This window comes from Salvelinus namaycush, chromosome 8, assembly GCF_016432855.1.
Source record: "Salvelinus namaycush isolate Seneca chromosome 8, SaNama_1.0, whole genome shotgun sequence".
Classification (NCBI taxonomy): domain Eukaryota; kingdom Metazoa; phylum Chordata; class Actinopteri; order Salmoniformes; family Salmonidae; genus Salvelinus; species Salvelinus namaycush.
Window position 1 is genome coordinate 3,339,023 of NC_052314.1, and position 23,730 is coordinate 3,362,752.

Here is a 23,730-nt window from a genome sequence, read left to right on the forward strand (position 1 = left end):
ACCCCCCCTCAACGATAACCATCATTTATCAGTATGAAGCAGTACTACAGTATGACAGATAGCCTATACTAGTCACCTTCTCTATTCACCACAGACAGTGCACTGTCACACAACCCTAGCCTGCATGCTACTTAGCATTAGCTAGTTCTGCTCTCACAGCGTCCGCTGTATAGTCATAGTGAACTGTCTTAATCTCCTTATATTGAACATACTATCCGTCATACTCCCCGCTGAGACTCCAACCAGTACTGATACACATACTGTATACTGGCTATTTAGGGTTGTGTTGTCAGGTTTGACTCACGGTAAACTCAGGGAAGGTGTTCAACCCACAGCATTGCCCTCGTGATGCTTTGCCAGTGATTTTGTTGTCCAACCAAGGTCTTTCCCTTGGTGTTTTGTTGAACTGTGTGTTGCTATCTCCCTGTTCCTGAAGTCATTTCAGTTCAATGTATGTCATTCATAGTCTTAGGCACATTTCTGGATGATCCTCTTTATGTTAGAATATCTTTTCATGTCTTGTTTTTTTCCCAAGGGTTGGAATGGAATGATGAACTTAATGACAATGAATACTTTATCTTTTTATACATTTACAACAAAAAAATCTAAAAACCCTGTTTTTGCTTTTGTCGTTATGATGTTTTGTGTGTAGATTGATGAGGGGGAAAATAAGGAATATGATTAACGTTGTAACGTAAAACAAAATGTCGAAAAAGTCAAGGGTTCTGAATACTTTCCGAATGCACTGTAGACTATGTCATGTTGGAAGGGGATTTGACAGTATTTTATGACCTTGTAGAGGAGCTCAGTGTTAAAAGGCTTCCATCTGTATCGTGCTACTTTAAATCAGGTTGTCTGACTAATTAAATCATGCTACTTTAAATCAGGTTGTCTGACTTTAAGTGTTCTACCAAATGAATAAAATAATGTCAATGGTCAAGTCTTTACTGAAGATTTTTCTTAGTCGTCCATTACTGACACCAAACTGCTTTCAACATTTGAATAGATGTTGTAATTGCTGAAGTTGACCCAGACGCCATATATAGAAACACATTGAACACTTCTGTGTGCCTGCTTTTAACCTTTTATTTAACTAGGTGTGTGTGTGTGTGTGTGTGTGTGTGTGTGTGTGTGTGTGTGTGTGTGTGTGTGTGTGTGTGTGTGTGTGTGTGTGTGTGTGTGTGTGTGTGTGTGTGTGTGTGTGTGTGTGTGTGTGTGTGTGTGTGTGTGTGTGGTGCACGCATGTGAACAGCATGCACCACTGTCTGGGAGTTGAGAGTTGAACTATAGCATTTTGAATGAAGGGGGGGGAGAGTTGAACCATAGCACTTTGAATGGAGGAAGAGAGAGTTGAACTATAGCATTTTGAATGGAGGAAGAGAGAGTTGAACTATAGCATTTTGAATGGAGGAAGAGAGAGTTGAACTATAGCATTTTGAATGGAGGGAGAGAGTTGAACCATAGCACTTTGAATGGAGGGAGAGAGTTGAACTATAGCACTTTTAATGGAGGGGGAGAGTTGAACTATAGCACTTTGAATGGAGGAAGAGAGAGTTGAACTATATCATTTTGAATGGAGGGAGAGAGTTGAACTATTGCACTTTGAATGGAGGAAGAGAGAGTTGAACTATATCATTTTGAATGGAGGGGGAGAGAGTTGAACCATAGCACTTTGAATGGAGGGAGAGAGAGTTGAACTATAGCATTTTGAATGGAGGAAGAGAGAGTTGAACTATAGCATTTTGAATGGAGGGAGAGAGTTGAACCATAGCACTTTGAATGGAGGGAGAGAGTTGAACTATAGCACTTTTAATGGAGGGGGAGAGTTGAACTATAGTACTTTGAATGGAGGAAGAGAGAGTTGAACTATAGCATTTTGAATAGAGGGGGAGAGAGTTGAACCATAGCATTTTGGAGGGAGAGAGTTGAACCATTGCACTTTGAATGGAGGGAGAGAGAGTTGAACTATAGCATTTTGAATGGAGGGAGAGAGTTGAACTATAGCACTTTGAATGGAGGGAGAGAGAGTTGAACTATAGCACGTTGAATGGAGGGAGAGAGTTGAACCATAGCATTTTGGAGGGAGAGAGTTGAACTATAGCACTTTGAATGGAGGGGGAGAGTTGAACTATAGCACTTTGAATGGAGGGAGAGAGAGTTGAACTATAGCACTTTGAATGGAGGGAGAGAGAGTTGAACTATAGCACTTTGAATGGAGGGAGAGAGTTGAACCATAGCATTTTGAATGGAGGGAGAGAGTTGAACCATAGCATTTTGAATGGAGGGAGAGATTTGAACTATAGCATTTTGAATAGAGGGAGTGAGAGTTGAACAGAGTGAAATGCAGTAGGAAGTACTACACCGGTAACCTCCCTCCCTCTCTTGAGTAGCAAACAGAGGTCCCTGTAATTGTATGATTCCTGGTGCCTCAAAGGCATGTTTTATTTACACCAGCTGCCAAAATATGAGTGGAACACAAACACACACACAAACATACACACACACCCCACTAACGAACACAAACAAACAGATACACACACACACACACACACACACACACACACACACACACACACACACACACACACACACACACACACACACACACACACACACACACACACACACACACACACACACACACACACACACACACATACACACACACCCCACACACACCCCACTAACAAACACAAGCAAACAGATACACACACACACACACACACACACAGGCCATGCTTGTTTGGCGAGCCTGCAGGCGATGAAGGTATGCACTGTAGAGACCTAAGAGAGATATTGACTTCTTTTTTCACCTTGCTATTCCAGGAGGGGTTACAAATATACTGAATAGCGAGTTTGTACCCACACTGTCAATGTTGCTAAATGTTGGATTAAGGTATTTGATATCTGAACCCCTCGTCAATGTTGGTAGTTGTTGGATTTAGGTATTTGCAATATTGCCATGTGATATACCCAGTATAATACTGTGTAAAATGCAATAAATATAAATACAATACCTAAATGAAAGATAACTTGGATTCATTCAGTCACAATTGCAGGACATATACTTTCTTAATTCGCTAATATAACTATTGAACAGACAAAGAGACGTTCAGATTTGATTTGATATTTGTTGACATCAGAATCCGTCATCAGAACGTTGTCATACGCTGCGTGAAACTTTATCACATGTACAGTAGCTGTTTGTGCTCAAACACTCATCAAACACACAAAGTTTATACTCACGTGCATGGACATTATGTCTCATACACAAACACACACACACACACAATTATGTGATATTTGTGTCAGTATTGTTTATTTTAAAGGTGTCGTAGTGGTGTTGGTGTACTGTAAGTATGTGAATGTGCGAGTGTGTGTGTGTGTTGGTGTGTGTGTTGGTGTGTGTGTGCGTGTGTGTGTGTGTGTGTGTGTGTGTGTGTGTGTGTGTGTGTGTGTGTGTGTGTGTGTGTGTGTGTGTGTGTGTGTGTGTGTGTGTGTGAGACTTCCCTCTATACTGAGACACCCATTAACCAGTCAACCATTCACCAGACGTTGACATCACTTTGCAATGTGAGAGCGTTGTGTTGTTCTGTGAGTGTGTTTTGTTGAATGAGTCGGGTGGGAGGGGGGGTTGAGGGTAAGACCCTGCTCCCCAAACGGTGAACATGTCTCTGCCCAAAAGGATCCTCGTCAACCTATCACATCGTCTTACTCCTACTTCTCTTTTTGCCTTCACAGCTTGTTATGCAACTGGTGTCAATTCATTTTCAAGTTCTCCAGTACCCATTCAACCCCTCATAATTTCCTTCCTGAACACAAAGGGACTTTGGGTTATGAACAAGATAATTCCTTTCCTGAACACAAAGGGACTTCGGTTTATGAATAAGATAATTCCCTTCCTACACACAAAGGGACTTGGGGTTGTGAATAAGATAATTCCCTTCCTGAACACAAAGGGACTTCGGTTTATGAATAAGATAATTCCCTTCCTACACACAAAGGGACTTGGGGTTGTGAATAAGATAATTCCCTTCCTGAACACAAAGGGACTTGGGGTTGTGAACAAGATAATTCCCTTCCTGAACACAAAGGGACTTCGGTTTATGAATAAGATAATTCCCTTCCTACACACAAAGGGACTTGGGGTTGTGAATAAGATAATTCCCTTCCTGAACACAAAGGGACTTTGGGTTATGAATAAGGTAATTCCCTTCCTACACACAAAGGGACATGGGGTTGTGAATAAGATAATTCCCTTCCTGAACAAGATAATTCCCTTTCTGAACACAAAGGGACTTAGGGTTATGAATAAAATAAATTGATGTTTATTTTTAATCTGATAGGACTCATGAATCATAAATCAGAAGCGTAGTTTGAGAGAATTCAGTGAGAAATAGACAGACAAACTCAAACCCAGAATCTATCGGCAAATTAATTCCCTAAGAGTAGCACTCAAGGATTGGCCCCAAAGTGACTGGTCGTCTGTGTACTAGCGGATGAATTGTAATGTCACATGGCTTGTAGGACAATAGCCTGTTCCAACACTGCATGTGCTGTCGTCAACTCTTCTATTGCTGTCATTACATACATAAATCCTCAGCTATAGTCTTACACCAGATAATGCAATTTTGTATAGAAATGGAGCCACCTATGGGAATAAAATGCAGCTACAATTGTGTCCATGGCATTCTCACCTCAAGATTGTTCTGAAGCATAGAGATGGAAAGAGAGCACACCTCCTATCTTAGCCACTGATCGTTTCTGTGACAGCATGGGCATCGATGTTGAGAAATATTTCTTCTTTGTCATGCTAAAAAAGGCTTAGTTGGTGGTGTAAAGTACTTAAGTAAAATTACTTTAAAGTACTACTTAAGTAGTTTTTTGGGTGTATCTGTACTTTACTATTTTTTACAACTTCTACTTTTACTTCACTACATTCCTAAAGAAAAGTATGTACTTTTTACTCCATAAATTGTCTCTGACACCCATTTTCCTTAAATTATTTATGCTTAGCAGGACAGGAAAATGGTCAAATTCACGCACTAATCGAGAGAACATCCCTGGTCATCCCTACTACCTCTTATCTGGTGGACTCACGAAACATGAATGCTTAATTTGTAAATTATGTCTGAGTGTTGGAGCATGCCCCTGGCTATCCGTAAAAACAAATTAAAACACAAAAATTGTGACATTTGGTTTGCTTAATATAAGGAATTTGAAAGGATTTATACCTTTATGTTTGATACATACGTATATTTTAGCAATTGCATTTATTTTGATACTTAAGTATATTTAAAACCAAATACTTTTAGACTTTTACTCAAGTATTATTTTACTGGGTGACTTTCACTTTTACTTGAGTCATTTTCTATTAGGGTATCTTAACTTTTACTCAAGTAGGACAATTGGGCTTAATGAGCCCTCTATCTATCTCTATGTTCTGAATTTTTTTGGGGAAAATATCCATGATGACAGCACAATACTGTGCCATTATGATATAGAGCTGGAAGAACTCTGTTGGACATTCAGAAACAGGCTAACGTTGCTCTTCTTTACATACAGGAGTAGTTCCCTATTTGGTCATAAGATCCAACACTAGGAAAAAAAAGCTAATTAGCAAACATTAACAACAACAGAAAAAATACCCTCATTATCATAAAAACTATATTTAACAATGTGCTTGACTTCAGAGTATCCAGCTGCAATCCCAAACACTTTTTTGCTCTGCCCAATGTCTCCCCTCAATTAGACCTACACGAGTCTTCCCAAGGCACAGAGTGACACTCAGAGATCAACATTGTCAGTCGGACTAAAAAATCATGTCGAATGCGCTTTGGTGTTTATATATACACTACCGATCAAAAGTTTTAGAACACCTACTCATTCAAGGGTTTTTCTTTATTTTTGCTATTTTCTACATTGTAGAATAATAGTGAAGAAATCAAAACTGTGAAATAACACATATGGAATCATGTAGTAACAAAAAAAGTGTTCAACAAATCAAAATATATTTTATATCTGAGATTCTTCAAATAGCCACCCTTTGCCTTGACAGCTTTGCAGTCTCTTGGCATTCTCTCAACCAACTTCATGAGGTAGTCACCTGGAATGCATTTCAATTAACAGGTGTGCCTTGTTAAAAGTACATTTGTAGAATTTCTTTCCTTCTTAATGGGTTTGAGCCAATCAGTTGTGTTGTGACAAGGTAGGGGGGGGGGGGGGTTATACAGAAGATAGCCCTATTTGGTAAAAGACCAAGTCCATATTATGGCAAGAACAGATCAAATAAACAAAGAGAAATGACAGTCCACCATTACTTTAAGACATGAAGGTCAGTCAATACGGAAAATTAAGAACTTTGAAAGATTCTTCAAGTGCAGTTGCAAAAACCATGAAGCGCTATGATGAAACTGTCTCTCATGAGGACCGCCACAGGAAAGGAAGACCCAGAGTTACCTCTGCTGCAGAGGATAAGTTCATTAGAGTTACCAGCCTCAGAAATTGCAGCCCAAATAAACGCTTCACAGAGTTCAAGTAACAGACTCCTCTCAACATCAACAGTTCAGAGGAGACTGCGTGAATCAGGCCTTCATGGTCGAATTGCTGCAAAGAAACCACTACTAAAGGACACCAATAAGAAGAGACTTGCTTGGGCCAAGAAACACGATGGACATTAGACCGGTGGAAATCTGTCCTTTGGTCTGATGAGTCCAAATTTGCGATTTTTGGTTCCAATCGCCATGTCTTTGTAAGATGCAGAGTAGGTGTGATGGTGTGGGGGTGCTTTGCTGGTGACACTGTCAGTGATTTATTTAGAATTCAAGGCACACTTAACCAGCATGGCTACCACAGCATTCTGCAGCGATACGCCATCCCATCTGGTTTGCCCATAGTGGGACTATCATTTGTTTTTCAACAGGACAATGACCCAAAACACACCTCCAGGCTCTGTAAGGAATATTTGACCAAGAAGGAGAGTGATGGAGTGCTGCGTCAGATAACCTGGCCTCCACAATCCCAGTTGAGATGGTTTAGGATGAGTTGGACCACAGAGTGAAGGAAAAACAGCCAACAAGTGCTCAGCATATGAACTCCTTCAAGACTGTTGGAAAAGCATTCCTCATGAAGCTGGTTAAGAATGTGCACAGATGTCATCAAGGCAAAGGGTGGCTATTTGAAGAATCTAAAATATATTTAGATTTGTTTGACATTTTTTTGGTTACTACATGATTCCATATGTGTTATTTCATAGTTTTGATGACTTCACTATTATTCTACAATGTAGAAAATAGTAAAAATAAAGAAAAACCCTTGAATGAGTAGGTGTGTCCAAACTTTTGACTGGTACTATATATATATATATATATATGTGTGTATATATATATATATATGTGTATATATATATATATATATATATATATATATATATATATATATATATATATATATATATATATATATATATGTATATATACATATATATATGTATATACACTGCTCAAAAAAATAAAGGGAACACTTAAACAACACAATGTAACTCCAAGTCAATCACACTTCTGTGAAATCAAACTGTCCACTTAGGAAGCAACACTGATTGACAAAAAATGCAACCAGGAAATGGCGGAGCAATTTCATACCACCATCATGGAGTCTGTTTCTGACCGTTTGAGCAGACACATGCACATTTGTGGCCTGCTGGAGGTCATTTTGCAGGGCTCTGGCAGTGTACCTCCTTGCACAAAGGCGGAAGTAGCAGTCCTGCTGCTGGGTTGTTGCCCTCCTACGGCCTCCTCCACGTCTCCTGATGTACTGGCCTGTCTCCTGGTAGCGCCTCCATGCTCTGGACACTACGCTGACAGACACAGCAAACCTTTTTGCCACAGCTCGCATTGATGTGCCATCCTGGATGAACTGCACTACCTGAGCCACTTGTGTGGGTTGTAGACTCCGTCTCATGCTACCACTAGAGTGAAAGCACCGCCAGCATTCAAAAGTGACCAAAACATCAGCCAGGAAGCATAGGAACTGAGAAGTGGTCTGTGGTCACCACCTGCAGAACCATTCCTTTATTGGGGGTGTCTTGCTAATTGCCTATAATTTCCACCTTTTGTCTATTCCATTTGCACAACAGCATGTGAAATTTATTGTCAATCAGTGTTGCTTCCTAAGTGGACAGTTTGATTTCACAGAAGTGTGATTGACTTGGAGTTACATTGTGTTGTTTAAGTGTTCCCTTTATTTTTTTGAGCAGTGTATATATATGTATATATACATATATATATATATATACATATATATATATATACACACACGTGATGGGAATCAGGGGTGGAACTGGGGGAATTAAATCATTTTGACATGTAAAAAATTTGCTTTAGGTCATTTCAAGGATTTTTTGGATTCCCAAAGTAACTTGTTTTCCATTTCCATCCCTGGTTGGAACGTTGTGTTTTTTTTTTGGTCATGCAAAATGGCGTTGAGTAGCAACGTTTATCTACAAGAGTGCTCCATTTGGTTCTCTTTTAGTGTGTCCCTTCAGTCCTGCTTAGAGAAGCTTCCTCCGTGACTGACTGTTGGCTGCTTTAGACCGTCTCCTGATGGTCCTCTTGTGTCGTCTGTTGCTGGGTGTGGCACCGGCTGAGGGAGAGAGAGGCGAATTTTGATGACATCATGAAAATATTGCTGAATAACCATAAAAGAGAAATGAATAAGGAAATTCCATAGTGCATGGGGTATTCACAGTTTCTCACAACTCACCTACTTTACTGTAATGTTATCGACTTGTTTCCCTAGAGATGTTATTTCTCATGATGCCTATATTTCTCGTGTTGATGTTTTGTCTCCTGTGTTGTTACTCCGTTAGTATGTGTGATGTCATCTGCATGGTTATTAGATGCTGATCTCGGATGGAAGTGGACGAGACACCGGTGACTTAACAAGGAGCAGGTCAGACTCACCTTCTATACACTCCACCTGGGGCTCCTCCCACCGCCCGTCGGGACGGCAGCGTACAATAGGCGGGTGGCGCTGTATGAAGCCTGCGTCACACTGGTAGCGGACTATAGAGTTGACAGGGTAACGGTCTTTTCTGCTGCCCATCGGCCTGGCGTTGGCCACCTCTGGGGGCGAGTGGCACATGACTGGGAAGAAAAGGGGAAACCAGAAAAATTTGCCAAGATCATCATCATGTGTTTCCTACAAGTACCAATTATGTTTAACACACAGTTTTAACATGTTTAAAGGTGCAATATGCAGAAATTGCTCCGCCATTTCCTGGTTGCATTTTTTTTATGGTTCTCCTAATTACAGTTTATATGACAAAACAAGCAATGTATAGTGTAGAGAATCACTGTACCATCCAAACCGCTGTGAAATATATTTTCAGTAACCCAAAAAATATTGTATTTCCAACAGTTTGAAGCTGGTGTACAAAACCAAAAGAAAAAGATGCAAAAACGAAACTTAAGAACGAGAAGCATAGAAATATAGCACATAGAACAGATCTACCACTTCTTAGACTTGCTTTCAACGAGAATTACAAATTGCAGCTATAACACTTCATTTAACACTTGATTAACCCCGATTGGTGCATAGTGATGACTAGCACCTGCAGACATCCCTATATTTAAAAAAGCATCAAGGCTAGTGCTATTTCTCTGTCCTTTTGGCTCAGTGACTGACAGCTGACCCAAAGAATGTGCTGTGCCCTCTGAACCTCAACCCCTAATCCCTGCTCCTACCTGGTCCACTCTTGCAGGTGAAGGGCAGGTGGTAGTTGCAGGGCACGTCGTTCCACTGGCCGTTCTCGTGCCAGATCATCACCACACAGTCCTCCCAGGAGTTAAAGTAGTTATCCGGCTGGTTGGGCCTCCAGTTCTCAAATTCCTGCATGTGAACACATCAAAATAGGACTGTTTGATTAGAAAGTAGGATCAAATGGAATTAACAAGTCAAATGCTGATTAAAATGTTTCTTCTTTTTCTTCTTCTTCCTTTCTTCTTCTTCTTCTTTTTCTTCTTCCTTTCTTCTTCTTCTTCCTTTCTTCTTCTTCTTCCTTTCTTCTTCTTCTTCTTCCTTTCTTTTTCTTTTTCTTCTTCCTTTCTTCTTCTTCTTCTTCCTTTCTTCTTCTTCTTCTTCTTCCTTTCTTCTTCTTCTTCTTTTTCTTCTTCCTTTCTTCTTCTTCTTCTTCTTCTTCTTTCTTCTTCTTCTTCTTCTTCTTCTTTCTTCTTTTTCTTCTTCCTTTCTTCTTCTTCTTCCTTTCTTCTTCTTCTTCTTTTTCTTCTTCCTTTCTTCTTCTTTTTCTTCTTCCTTTCTTTTTCTTCTTCTTCTTCCTTTCTTCTTCTTCTTCTTCTTCTTCCCTTCTTTTTCTTCTTCTTCTTCCTTTCTTCTTCTTCTTCTTCTTCTTCTTTTCTTCTTCTTTTTCTTCCTTTCTTCTTCTTCTTCTTCTTCCTTTCTTCTTCTTCTATTTCATTTGCAGAGAACATTTCCCATTGCAATGCACATAAAATCAAAGTAAAGTAGGAGATAAGAGTAGGGCGATACCTGAACTGGACAACAACAAAAAACTTACCAATGGACTGCCATCTGTCCAGCGGAACTCATTCTGCACGTCCTTGTCATTGAGTCCAATCCACTGATAGTCCTGAGCGTTAGCTAGATGGTGAAGAGAGCAGTGAACTGTCATGTATGTATCAGATATGTTAATGTCTGTGCTTAAAATAACTGAAACACACACACAGGACCGGCCCTAGCCTTTTGGGGGCCTTAAGCGAGATTGGCAGGCAAAACATTTTAGTGGCCCCTCTCGATGGCGGAGAGTTTTTACGTTTTTACGTACATTTCCGGCAATTCTACACATTTTGCCATGCATGAGCGTAGAGAAAATGTTGCAGTTTTGAAGACCCTTTTCTCCAATTCTACACATTTTGCCAAGATGTTGAGTGAACATTTCGCAATTGTATAACTAACTTCATGCAATTCTACACATTTTGCCATGACTTCCTGCAATTCTACACATTTTGCCATGACTTATGCCATATTAGTATGATATCTGAGTAAGAGTGACTAACAAAATCAATGGGGGCCCCCTGGAGGTCAAGGCTCCTGGAGGTCAGGGCCTCTTGGCTTGTGCCTTGCATGCCCGGTCGGTAGATTTTTCTAGACTAACTTACTAATGTTAAAATGTTAGCTGACATGGCTAATTGAGTGACTGACATAAGAGGGAAAACTGCTGAGGCACAAACACATTTCGACATTGTTGTATTCTACTGTTCTGAATCTCAACAGTAATTCCCCCCCCCCCTCCCCGCACACATCCTATCTCTTTACTCACAGTTGACAAACTCCTGCTCCTGTTGGGAGGTGATGCTGACCAGGTGGGCGTTAAGCTCTTGGCAGCGCTGCTCAGCGTCAGGCCAGGTGTCTCTCTCAGCAAAGTGCAGGTAGCAGCTCCCCATGAATTCCACCCAGCCCTCGGCGCAGCCCTGCACCGCTGCACACACGGACAGATAGATCGACACATTAACAAATTGACTTTAGAATGTTCGATATTTGTTGATTTTGATACAACTCCCCCCACCCCCCCCCCCCCCCCCCCCCCCCCCCCCCCTCTAACGGTATACGTTGTGGCACATGGCAACTTTAATTTGCATGTAAACACTGAACAAAAGAATAACTTGATCATCTTTAATAGATATGCGGGCTTACAATCATGTCAATACATCTCTTAACACATGGCGGTGGCACTCACGTGTGCTGCAGTTTTCCTCTCCAGCCAATCCATGTGGGCATTGGCACAAAGCGACGCCATCCTCCACAGAGCAGGTGCCTGCTCCACACGGGTTAGGCTCACAAGGTTCAGTAGTAGCTAGAAAGAGGGCAAGGGTCAAATAAATAATGGGTTGATTTAGATAAATATGCTAACCAGGGGGGAAGTAGTTTACTAGCTGTTAGCATGAGGTGGATAAAGCAAAGTAAACAATGGCGTATAGCTAAATAGTATTATACAGCCGCTGGCCAGTCAGTCTCAGCAGCCAGCCACTCTCCCTGTCTTCTTATTCATGGAGTTTATACTGAGACAGAGTGGAGCCTACTGGGAGAATCAAATCAAAGTTGATTTGTCACATACCCAGGATACAGCAGGTATAAACGGTACAGTGAAATGCCTACCTGCAAGCTCTCCTCAACAGTGCAGAATATATATCAATAATAAAGAAATGTCAAATCAAAAATAGAACAAGTAAAAGAAAAAGGAGTATCATGGTAATAAGAATAATAACTGGTTGTGGTAGAATATGTAGACTACATGACATATTATATACATTAGGACTGTGCTATTTCAGGTATCCTGAAAAAATATATAAACACAACATGTAAAGTGTTGGTCCCATCTATCATGCACTGAAATTGTGTGCAGAAATTCGTTTACATCCCTGTTAGTGAGCATTTCTCCTTTGCCAAGATAATCCATCCACCTGACAGGTGTGGCATATCAAGACGCTGATTAAACAGCATGATAATTACACAGGTACACCTTGTGCTGGGGACAATAAAAGGCCACTCTAAAATGTGCAGTTTTGTCACCCAACACAATGTCACAGATGTCACAAGATTTGAGGGAGCATGCAATTGGCATGCTGACTGCAAGAATGTCCACCAGAGCTATTGCCAGATGATTTAATGTTCAATTCTCTACCATAAACTGCCCCCAACATCGTTTTAGAGAATTTGGCAGTATGTGCAACCGGCCTCACAACCGCAGACCACGTGTCACCACTCCAGCTCAGGTCCTCCACATCCGGCTTCTTCAACTGCGGGATCGTCTGAGGGGGGGGGTTGGGTGTTGAGGAGTATTTCTGTCGGTAATAAAGCCCTTTTGTGGGGAAAAACCTTTCTGATTGGCTTGGCCTGGCTCCCCAGTGGGTGGGCCTATGCCCTCCAAGGCCCACACATGGCTGCACCCCTGCCCAGTCATGTGAAATCCATAGATTAGGGCCTAATTTATTTATTTCAGTTGACTGCTTTCCTAATATGAACTGTAACTCAGTAAAGACTTGGTAATTGTTGCATGTCGCATTTTTGTTTAGTATACATGCTGTAACTACTGACCTATAGAACACCTCTAAAGTAAGATATGACCAAGTGATAAAATATTGCTGTACTATCCCTTTAAGCAACATACCGTACACTACAGCAGGCTCCTCCACCACAGCAGGGGTCACCATCGAGACGGCGGGTGCTGTCGTCATGCTAGAGAAGACTGCCGATGGTGCCGTGACATAGATTGTCTCCGTGGAACCTCCCAGCCCTTTCTGCTCTTGGCCTTCCTCCACCAGATCCAGGTCATCCCCTCGGTCTGTGTTGCCAAGACTGCCGATATTCTCTGGGTAAGTCATGGTTGAACCAGGCAGCAGCACCACAGACAGGCCCTCTGCAAATGGTGACTCCCCCAGGGAGAGCCCACTGGCCGAGGTGCTCCCTTCATGTTGGCTACTGCTGTCTCCACTGACCTCTACGTAACCCCGTCCCTGCTCCGGACTCTGCTCCCCTTGATGTGCCTTCACCTCCATCATCCCGTCATCTGTCAGGAAGATGACCTCGTGGCCTGAATGGGATTTGTCCCTGCTGGATGGGAATCCAGAGCCACTGTGAAAACCGGATGGAAAACCGGAGGGGAAACCGCTTGGAAAACCAGAAGAGAAGGTCTGGTAGCCAGAGACTTCCTGCTCTCCCGAGGGCTGATCAGTCAGGTCGATGAGACCTGAATGCGTGAAAGATATGTCAGGACTTCCGTAACCAGAGGTGCTGGTAACATCCCCGCTGAAGAGGCCATACAATCCAGACATTCCTCCGGAGCCACTGATGTCCACACCTCCTTGTCCAAACTCCTGTCCGGTGGGCTGCCGTTTGGAGATGTCCACCATCTCTCTGTCCACAATGATGATGACAGAGTCCCCGCTACCACTCAGGTCCCCAGATACACCGCTGCCACTACCCGAGTGGGGAAGGACACTGGACGGTAGCCCACCGCTGAACTCTCCCACCCCCACCCCGGATCCACTATCCCCAGACTCGCTGAACTCTCCTACACCAGACCCACTATCCCCAGACTCGCTGAACTCTCCCACCCCAGACCCACTATCTCCAGACCCGCTTAACTCTCCCACCCCGGACCCACTATCCCCAGACCAACTGAACTCTCCCACCCCGGATCCACTATCTCCAGACCCGCTGAACTCTCCCACCCCGGACCCACTATCCCCAGAACCACTGAACTCTCCCACCCCAGACCCACTGAACTCTCCCACTTCCACCCCGGACCCACTATCCCCAGACCCACTGAACTCTCCCAACCCGGACCCACTATCCCCAGACCCACTGAACTCTCCCACCTCCACCCCGGACCCACTATCCCCAGACCCACTGAACTCTCCCACCTCCACCCCGGACCCACTATCCCCAGACCCACTGAACTCTCCCACCCCAGACCCACTGAACTCTCCCACTTCCACCCCGGACCCACTATCCCCAGACCCACTGAACTCTCCCAACCCGGACCCACTATCCCCAGACCCACTGAACTCTCCCACCTCCACCCCGGACCCACTATCCCCAGACCCACTGAACTCTCCCACCTCCACCCCGGACCCACTATCCCCAGACCCACTGAACTCTCCCACCTCCACCCCGGAACCACTATCCCCAGACCCACTGAACTCTCCCACCCCGGAACCACTATCCCCAGACCCACTGAACTCTCCCACCCCGGACCCACTATCCCCAGACCCGCTGAACTCTCCCACCCCGGACCCACTATCCCCAGACCCGCTGAACTCTCCCACCCCAGACCCACTATCCCCGGACCCGACTTTCGGGGGGTAGGTGACAGTGGTACTCCCCTCTCCCGCCTCCTGAGGATCTCCAGAGCCAGAGCCGGACAAGACGGGTCCACTGCCCTCGAAGGTGACTTGGAAGCCAGACCCTGAGCCCTCGCCGCTTCCACTACCAGATGTGTATCCACTATGGCCAGGAGTTCCACTGCCACTACCACTGGCAGAATGATCAGCTGAGGCTGAACCAGACACAACCACAGAGACAGGTGGCTCGATGGGGCTCCCTGAGAAACCACAGAGGAAGAAGAACATGTAATACTTACACACTGACTACAATACAGCTTGTGCATTCTGATTGAAATAGAGGCAAAAGGAAACTGAAAGGAGTGATACCTAGTCAGTTGTACAACTGAATGGCCTTCAACTGAAATGTGTCGTCCGCATTTAACTCAACCCCTCTGAATCAGAGAGGTACGGGGGGCTGCCTTAATCGACATCCACGTCTTCGGCGCCCGAGGAACAGTGGGTTAACTGCCTTGCTCAGGGGCAGAACGACAGATTTTTACCTTGTCAACTCGGGGATTCGTTGGCCCAGTAACCTTTTGGTTACCGGGCCAACACTCTACCACTAGGCTACCACTAGGCTACCAAAACTGTTACATTTGTTGTAGTCGGCAGGATACATGTACAGGAAATACTAGTGGGGATATAGAAATATTGTAGACCTCTTAATAAAAATATATATTACCAGGCGTCAATAGGTCTGTTCTGGTTGTCATGTTGATAATTTCCTCCTCGACAACTAGAGTAACGTTGAGTCTGGTTTCAGTGTGAATAATCACACGTTCAGCTACAAAACAAAGAAAACCAACACAATATCATTTTCACACTTTTAACAGTGGCTGCATTTGTCATTATTAAAGCTTATGGCTCAATGGGTGTCTCTATTATTTCTCAATGGATTGACACAGAGCCTTATATAAATGTATGCTTAATCAGTTGAGATTTAACAGGAACCATTTTGGTAACAAGAGTTCTAAGTAAATTACACAATCTGGTAAGAATTCCTCTAATTGTCACAGATTGTAATTATCACAAACTTTGGTGGGTTTCGCAACTCTCTCCATGACTCTGAACAGATCCAAACTCATACCTCTGAAGCAGTATGCATCGTATCTGGAGTGCTGGTCTGGGTTTTCTGTCTGGTTGGGGAAGGCGTAGATGGTGTGTACCCCGGCCTTGCCACCTCCACAGTGGGGCCTTGGGACATGGATGGGGTAGCGGACGCTGCGATCCTGCAGCCAGCCTGGACGGCACTTGTCGAAGCCCTGTCTCCAGGCGGCATAGAGCTGCCCTGTGGTGGCTAGCGTGGTGTTGAGCTTCTGGCAGTGGGCTACAGCCTCCTCATAGGAGAAGCTGTCATAGTCACTGGAATAGAACAGCTCCCCTGGGAAGTGAGGGAGAAGAGAGAGCAGGTGGTTTTACTCAGGAGTGATGGTTCACTTTACATCTGCAGCTAAGGTCTGTAGAAGAAGACGAAATCACTTTACATCTTCTGCTAAGGACTGTAGAAGAAGAATAAATAACTTTACATCTGCAGTTAAGGTCTGTAGAAGAAGAAGAAGAAGAAGCAGAAGAAGAAGAAGCAGCAGAATAATAAGGATCCATGAGGGGCCATGTCTCTCACCCTTGAGGCGGTCCACATAGCAGTAGACGTCGTATTGCTCAGTAGCAGGTCTCAGGCCATAGGACCTCACCCCTGGGACATTCTCCAGGTTTCCTGAACACTTGTCTCTGGGAGACAGGATGGGGTACCTGAAGGTCAGGGTTGGTGGTAAATGTGTGGTTAGAAAACAGTCACACTTCTGTCCTCTTTAAGAAAAGCAGTCTTAGAAGTAGAGTTTAATCATTCAGGAAATGTTCCCAAAGTTCCAACATTTCCCAGATATCCCAGTCAGAAGATTTCTGGAATCATAAGGGAATATGCAAGAATCCTCCAAGGAATTCTCCAAGGAATCCTCCAAGGAATCCTCCAAGGAATCCTCCAAGGAATTCTCCAAGGAATTCTCCAATGAATTCTCCAAGGAATCCTCCAAGGAATCCTCCAAGGAATCATCCAATGAATCCTCCAAGGAATCCTCCAAGGAATCCTCCAAGGAATCCTCCAAGAAATCCTCCAAGGAATCATCCAAGGAATCCTCCAAGGAACTCTCCAAGGAACTCTCCAAGGAATCCTCCAAGGAATCCTCCAAGGAACTCTCCAAGGAACTCTCCAAGGAATTCTCCAAGGAATCCTCCAACAGGGATTTCTGAAAAACCCAGGACCATGAATAAAGTTTGCAGAATTTTGTAACCCTACTGAGAGGGCCACCTTTTGACTACTGAGATTCACACTATCTATCTCACCTGACGGTCTGGTCCCTGAGCCAGCCTGCATCACAGTGGTGGAGCCCTGCCTCGTAGGCTGCCTGAAGCTGCTGAGGGCTGGCGATGACCGCACCCACACTCTGACAGGCCATCTGGGCTTCCACGAAGGACATGGCATAGCGACGGGAGTCAGCACGGTAGTGGAACACCACACCTATAGAGAGGGAGGGAAGGAGGGAGGGATGAGTACGGAGAGAGGGTTAGGGGGAGAGAAAGCAGGGAAGAGATCTGGATAAGCTGGGGCCTGTTTTGGTTTTTGCCCTAGAACTACACAGCTGATTCAAATAATGAAAGCTTGATGATGAGTTGGTTATTTGAATCAGCTGTATAGTGCTAGGGAAAAAGCCAAAACGTGCACCTGGGGGGCACAATCCACTAACCTGTAGGAGCCATGGCAGTGTCATTGTCATGAGGGAACTCGAAGCCCACATCAGGTTTAGCTGTCACCCTGCTAATGATCTCTTCCCCCACGACCGGGGTAACCTTCGTAACCGTGTCAGTCACACTGGGTGGGATGGGTAAGGTCGGTGCCATGGTGATGGTGTCCAGGGGGGCTTGGGTCAGCACCTCCCCCCTTGCCTCAGTTTCAGGGGTGGTGGTTAGCCCTGGATAGACCATAGGACTGGCTGTGATGGTGGCCACCTCTGGGAACGGGGTGGTCTTGACTGCACCGTCGTCCTCTAATGAATTAGATCATTGGCAGCAGGTAAAGTTAAAGCCACACTCTATCATACTGGAAACTTTTTAACACACCACATGTAATCCACAGTGCCTTTTTGCTGTATAAGGAAGTGATTTCTTTTTTAACACTATAACAATTTACTTGTGACCTCTTTTTAAACAATTTTTGGTGCCTTGACCAAGTGCAGTAGTTCAAGCTTGAAGAGATCGACAGCAATGGTGGTGCATTATGGGATAGGTGCTTCTACACCTGCATTGCTTGCTGTTTGGCGTTTTATGCTGGGTTTCTGTACAGCACTTTGAGATATCAGCTGATGTAAGAAGGGCTATATAAATACATTTGATTTGATTTGATATGCAGTCTTCAGATATAATCTGGTGGCTGGGTTACCTTGGTAGCAGATAGCATCATAGTGGGAGTCCGGGTAGGGGTAGCCTGTCTGGTTAGGGAACAGGTACACGGTCCTCACTCCCAGTAGTCCTCCACCACACTGGGGCCTGACAATGTTGATGGGGTAGCGGACGCTTCCATCTGCCAGCCAGCCCGCGTTACACACGTCCATGCCAGACTTCCAGGCCAGGTACAGCTGCCCAGTGGTTGCCAGCTTGGCCCCTAGTTTGGCACACTGGTCCATTGCCTGGTAGAAGGTGAACTTCTCCACGGACATGGAGTAGAACACTCTGCCTGGGGAAGGGAAAGAGTGAGAAACACAGACGTAGGCGGTCAAACAGACAGATATAAAAGTGCAGCAATTGTCCTTGCGGTAACTAATGCTAGTAAAAATACTTGTTTTTAGGGGAAGAGGTTAAAATCGGTGCACTTGAGCAAGGCACTTAATCCTAATTGCTCCTGTAAATCCCTCTCTGGATAAGAGCATATGCTAAAGGAATAAAATGTAAATGTAAAATCATTTCAGAAACAGATAACTAATTGAGGAGAGTACTCTGTTCTTCAAAGCTGAGGGAGCTGTCTTGACACTGAGCAGAAGCAAAATTCATCCCCATTTAACTGCAGTCATCCACAGCACAGCACACACAGCAACTATACTGAACAAAAATATAAATGCAACATGCAACAATTTGAATGATTTTACTGAGTTGCAGTTGATATTAGGAAATCAGTCAGTTGAAATAAATTCATTCGGCCCTAATCTATGGATTTCACATGACTGGGCAGGGCGCAGCCATGGGTGGGCCTGGGAGGGCATAGGCCCACTTACTGGGGAGCCAGGCCAGCCAATCAGAATTTGTTTTTTTAGTCTGGCTTTATTAGCTGTCCGGGTGGCTGGTCTCCGACGATCCCGCAGGTGAAGAAGTCGGATGTGGAGGTCCTGCGCTGGTGTGGTTACATGTGGTTTGCGGTTGTGAGGCCGGTTGGACTTACTGCCAAATTCTCTAAAACAACTTTGGAGGCGGCTTATGGTAGAGAAATGAACATTCAATTCTCTGGCAAGACCTCTGGTGGACATTCCTGCAGTCCGCATGCGAATGTAATGATCATGCTGTTTAATCAGCTTCTTGATATGCCACACCTATCAGGTGGATGGATTATGCTCACTAACAGGGATGTAAACAAATGTGTGCACAAAATTTGAGCAAAATAAGCTTTTTGTGCGTATGAACAATTACTGGGATCTTTTATTTCAGCTCATGAAACATGAAATCAACACTTTACATGTTGCATTTATATTTTTGTTCAGTATATATGAAACAGTCCTATTGTTTTTGTATTTTTCTCGTATTGACCTTGTTGTGGGTACGGAGCCGGACTGCGGTCCACCTATTGAATACAGCTGTTATAAATCCCTTAAAGTGGAACTGACATGGTTTTAACTACTTTGCACATATGAAACTATCAGTTATTCATAATATCAGTAAAAAATATCAAATTCCCAGTTTATTTTTCAAAACCAACTTTTATGAGGTTTGACAAAAAATACTGTGATTGTTGGCAGAATAGATGGATGCAGTTCAATGTATGATTAATATAATTCACCAATAGATTTCTTCATAGTCCCAAAATATTGCTATCAGGTTGTAAATCACAGCAGGCCTGGAACATTCTTTGCTGCCATCACCCATTCGGGATGCACTGGTTCAGTTTCAATTACTCAATATTTTGAACGAAAACGGACAACTGTTTAACTAAGGCTGGGAATGTCAATACAATCGAACTAGCAATAGCAATGATCACAAGTCAGTCATAACTTGGCTAATAGGCTAGCTTACGTAATAATAGGCTAGTCATAACGTGGCTAATAGGCTAGCTTACGTAATAATAGGCTAGTCATAACATGGCTAATAGGCTAGTCATAACATGGCTAATAGGCTAGCTTACGTAATAATAGGATAGTCATAACGTGGCTAATAGGCTAGCTTACGTAATAATAGGATAGTCATAACATGGCTAATAGGCTAGTCATAACATGGCTAATAGGCTAGCTTACGTAATAATAGGCTAGTCATAACGTGGCTAATAGGCTAGCTTACGTAATAATAGGCTAGTCATAACGTGGCTAATAGGCTAGCTTACGTAATAATAGGCTAGTCATAACGTGGCTAATAGGCTAGCTTACGTAATAATAGGATAGTCATAACGTGGCTAATAGGCTAGCTTACGTAATAATAGGCTGGTCATAACTTGGCTAATAGGCTAGCTTACGTAATAATAGGCTAGTCATAACGTGGCTAATAGGCTAGCTTACGTAATAATAGGATAGTCATAACGTGGCTAATAGGCTAGCTTACGTAATAATAGGCTGGTCATAACTTGGCTAATAGGCTAGCTTATGTAATAATAGGCTAGTCATAACGTGGCTAATAGGCTAGCTTACGTAATAATAGGCTAGTCATAACGTGGCTAATAGGCTAGCTTACATAATAATAGGCTGGTCATAACGTGGCTAATAGGCTAATCATAACGTGGCTAATAGGCTAGCTTACGTAATAATAGGATAGTCATAACGTGGCTAATAGGCTAGCTTACGTAATAATAGGCTGGTCATAACGTGGCTAATAGGCTAGCTTACGTAATAATAGGCTAGTCATAATGTGGCTAATAGGCTAGATTACGTAATAATAGGCTAGTCATAACGTGGCTAATAGGCTAGCTTACGTAATAATAGGCTAGTCATAACGTGGCTAATAGGCTAGCTTACGTAATAATAGGCTGGTCATAATGTGGCTAATAGGCTATGTTGCAGTCTAGATTCGGTTTTTAAAGCTTGACAATTAATTCATAATTGATCAAATAAAATAAAACCTGCAACAGGGAAACATGTAAGCCTTTAATAATGGTTAATGTGCATATAGGCCTACTAGTTCAGATTGGCTATGGCACACCGGTCTGCGTAGACTCCGGTCCTGGACAAGACAGATGTTTTTATTAGGTTTTATTTACTGCAGTGTCTATTAATTGTCCAAATGCATGGCCGCTTTCCCACACTATATTTCGTTAGAATTTTCATTGGCAAATGTCATTGCCAAGCATTCTATGAAAGTATGAAAAATGACTATCTAAGTGCTTGCTTGTTAGATTTTTTTTTTTTTTAAGGTGTCATATTCTTCCTGGAGGTGTATAGGAACAGATTTTAATAAGATCTCATGTTGCTAAAATGCTGTCAGTTCTACTTTAATAGTGATGTTTATCTATGTGCACCACAAAACAGCTTGTATAATGACCATGACCAGCTACAGCGTAGTGTACTGTACCTGACATCTTCTGTGCAAAGCAGTACACGTCATAGGTCTCATTGACCTCTCTCAAGCCGTAGGTTCGCACTCCCGGGAACTCCTCCTTGTCTCCGAAGCAACCCTCACGAGGCTCATGGATGGGGTACCTTGAGTAGATCGCGTAAGATGGCAAAGAGAAAAAAAATGCATACACGTCACGCCGTCAATTTGTTTATTTTTAATCCCAAATGGTTATAACATGTCTTTGCTTATTAATGCCAACCCATGCTCTAGAATAACATTCCCCACGAAACCCTTCAGGGCTGAACTCATTTCTTAATTTTTACTGTACTGGATATCCACACTGGGCGCCAACACATCAAAGATGGTTTCCCTAAAACAGTAACGACAGTACACAATTTAGTATATCACAATTACCTGACTGTTTGGTCAGAGAGCCACCCGGCGTCACATTGGTGGAAGCCATCGTCAAAGGCTGCCTGTAGTTGTCCTGGGGTGGCGATGGTGGCACTGTTCTGGATACAGGCAGCCTTGGCCCTCTCAAAGTTCAGAGTGTAGCGTGTCGAGATGGCTCGGTAGTGGAACACAATACCTGGAGAGGAGAGAACACATCGCCCTCACCGTCATATTATACTGAGTATTATTCCATTTCAGAGGATTGGTTTGTGTATAACAGGATGAGTAAGAGGATGTTTGACACAGTTGGGATCAATTCCATGTTGATTCAATCAATTCTGGAAGTAAACTGAAATTCAAATTCAAATTTTTGGAATTGGAAACAGTTTACTTCCTGAATGGATTGAATCTAAATGGAATTGACCCCAACCGTGTCAAAATCCTTTTCTACTGATTTACATAAGATGTGTACTCACTGTGGAGGAGTTTTACACACTTTCATAGCACATTATACACTTGGTGGTTTGAGCCCTAAATGCTTATTGGCTGACAGCCGTGGAAAAGCCCTTAGCCATGGTACTTTGGCCATATATCACACCTCCTCATGCCTTATTGCTTAATTATACAATACTCTTCCCCATATAATATAATATTTTAAAAAATAATAAAAATTAAGCAAACCATGGAATTTGAATTTCTGTTTACTTCCAGAATGGACTGAATCGAAAGAGAATTGACCCCAATAACCCTGATATTTGGTTAGGGTGCATACCTTGAACCTGGATGTCCACCCAGTCATAGTTATTCTCGATGCCGTGCATGACCTCACAGCGATAAGTGCCCGAGTCCTTGGCACGCAGTTCTGTGATCTCCATGGTGACGTCGGTGGGCACCAGCGGGTAATTGAGCATGGTGACCCGGTCTAGGTACTCCGTCTCCACGTGAACTTTGCCCTCCGACGCCAGCAGTATGAGGGTGGCCTTGCCCTTGGTGACGTAGGTCCACTTGATGCGGTGGGACAGGGGGGTGACAGTGGGTGTGCCGGGGTCGTTGACCATGTTGTCCTGGAAGTAGCAGGGCACAGCCACCTTGGCGCCCATCAGAGGGCGCAGCGGCACCTCCACGGGAATGCTGACACTCAGGTTACTGTCCAGATCTGGGGAGGAGAGTATGAGATACCTTCTTTTTTTTTACAACATATTTTGCATCTACTTGGATGGAAGATACTTTCTAACTGTCACACTGCTCATGAGTAGCTCACGCAGGAAGATGTTTGCCGAAGTGAAGTAATATGGTGGACGTAGTGGCTGTTTCTTTTCAGTAAAGTAGAGTCATGTCATCTGCCTACATTATCCCAAACCCTATCCGGAGAGACTAAAAACCTTGCTACTTTTACATTTGCCGTCGGTGGTGGACAGTACACATACAGTTTATAACAGGAGCTCCGCTTGAATAGCTAGAACTGCAACCTTCCCCTGTTTGAATGCAACGCATCCTTCCATTGGTCCTTCCTGGATGTGGATTGGATCTGATTGGATGAAAGCAGTGGGAGTGCGAAACCTTTCTTACACCCATCTATCTGTGTTTGATCAGGGATCAATTATAGTGATGTCAGATTACACGTACCGCCGGGGTCTTCAAATGATATAGTTGAGGTGATGAAGGGAAGACACACACACAGCAGGAGCAAGGTGATCAT

At 43.6% G+C, this 23,730-nt stretch overlaps 1 protein-coding gene across 1 annotated transcript; it reads right to left on the reverse strand.

Annotated features, from left to right (window-relative positions):
• Positions 1–8,548: 8,548 nt before the first annotated feature.
• On the reverse strand, positions 8,549–23,730 carry LOC120051713 (aggrecan core protein-like). Its single transcript, XM_038998601.1, has 18 exons — positions 23,658–23,730; positions 22,804–23,187; positions 22,053–22,227; positions 21,654–21,781; positions 18,334–18,627; positions 17,642–17,941; positions 17,241–17,415; positions 16,522–16,649; positions 15,988–16,281; positions 15,583–15,684; positions 14,844–15,118; positions 13,184–14,072; positions 11,753–11,869; positions 11,336–11,494; positions 10,574–10,656; positions 9,744–9,888; positions 8,961–9,143; positions 8,549–8,640 (listed from the first exon to the last, which is right to left on the reverse strand). The coding sequence occupies exons 1-18, from the start codon at positions 23,728–23,730 to the stop codon at positions 8,549–8,551; spliced, it is 3,996 nt and encodes a 1,331-aa protein (XP_038854529.1).

Excerpts from the sequence above, each read along its gene's own strand:
- LOC120051713 (XM_038998601.1), bottom strand. The coding sequence starts at position 23,730 with ATGATCACCTTGCTCCTGCTGTGTGTGTGTCTTCCCTTCATCACCTCA. Across the intron at positions 16,650-17,240 it reads CTCAGGGACCAGACCGTCAG|GTACCCCATCCTGTCTCCCA; the intron begins GTGAGATAGATA and ends CCTGACCTTCAG. Across the intron at positions 11,495-11,752 it reads AGAGGAAAACTGCAGCACAC|CGGTGCAGGGCTGCGCCGAG; the intron begins GTGAGTGCCACC and ends CCGTGTGTGCAG.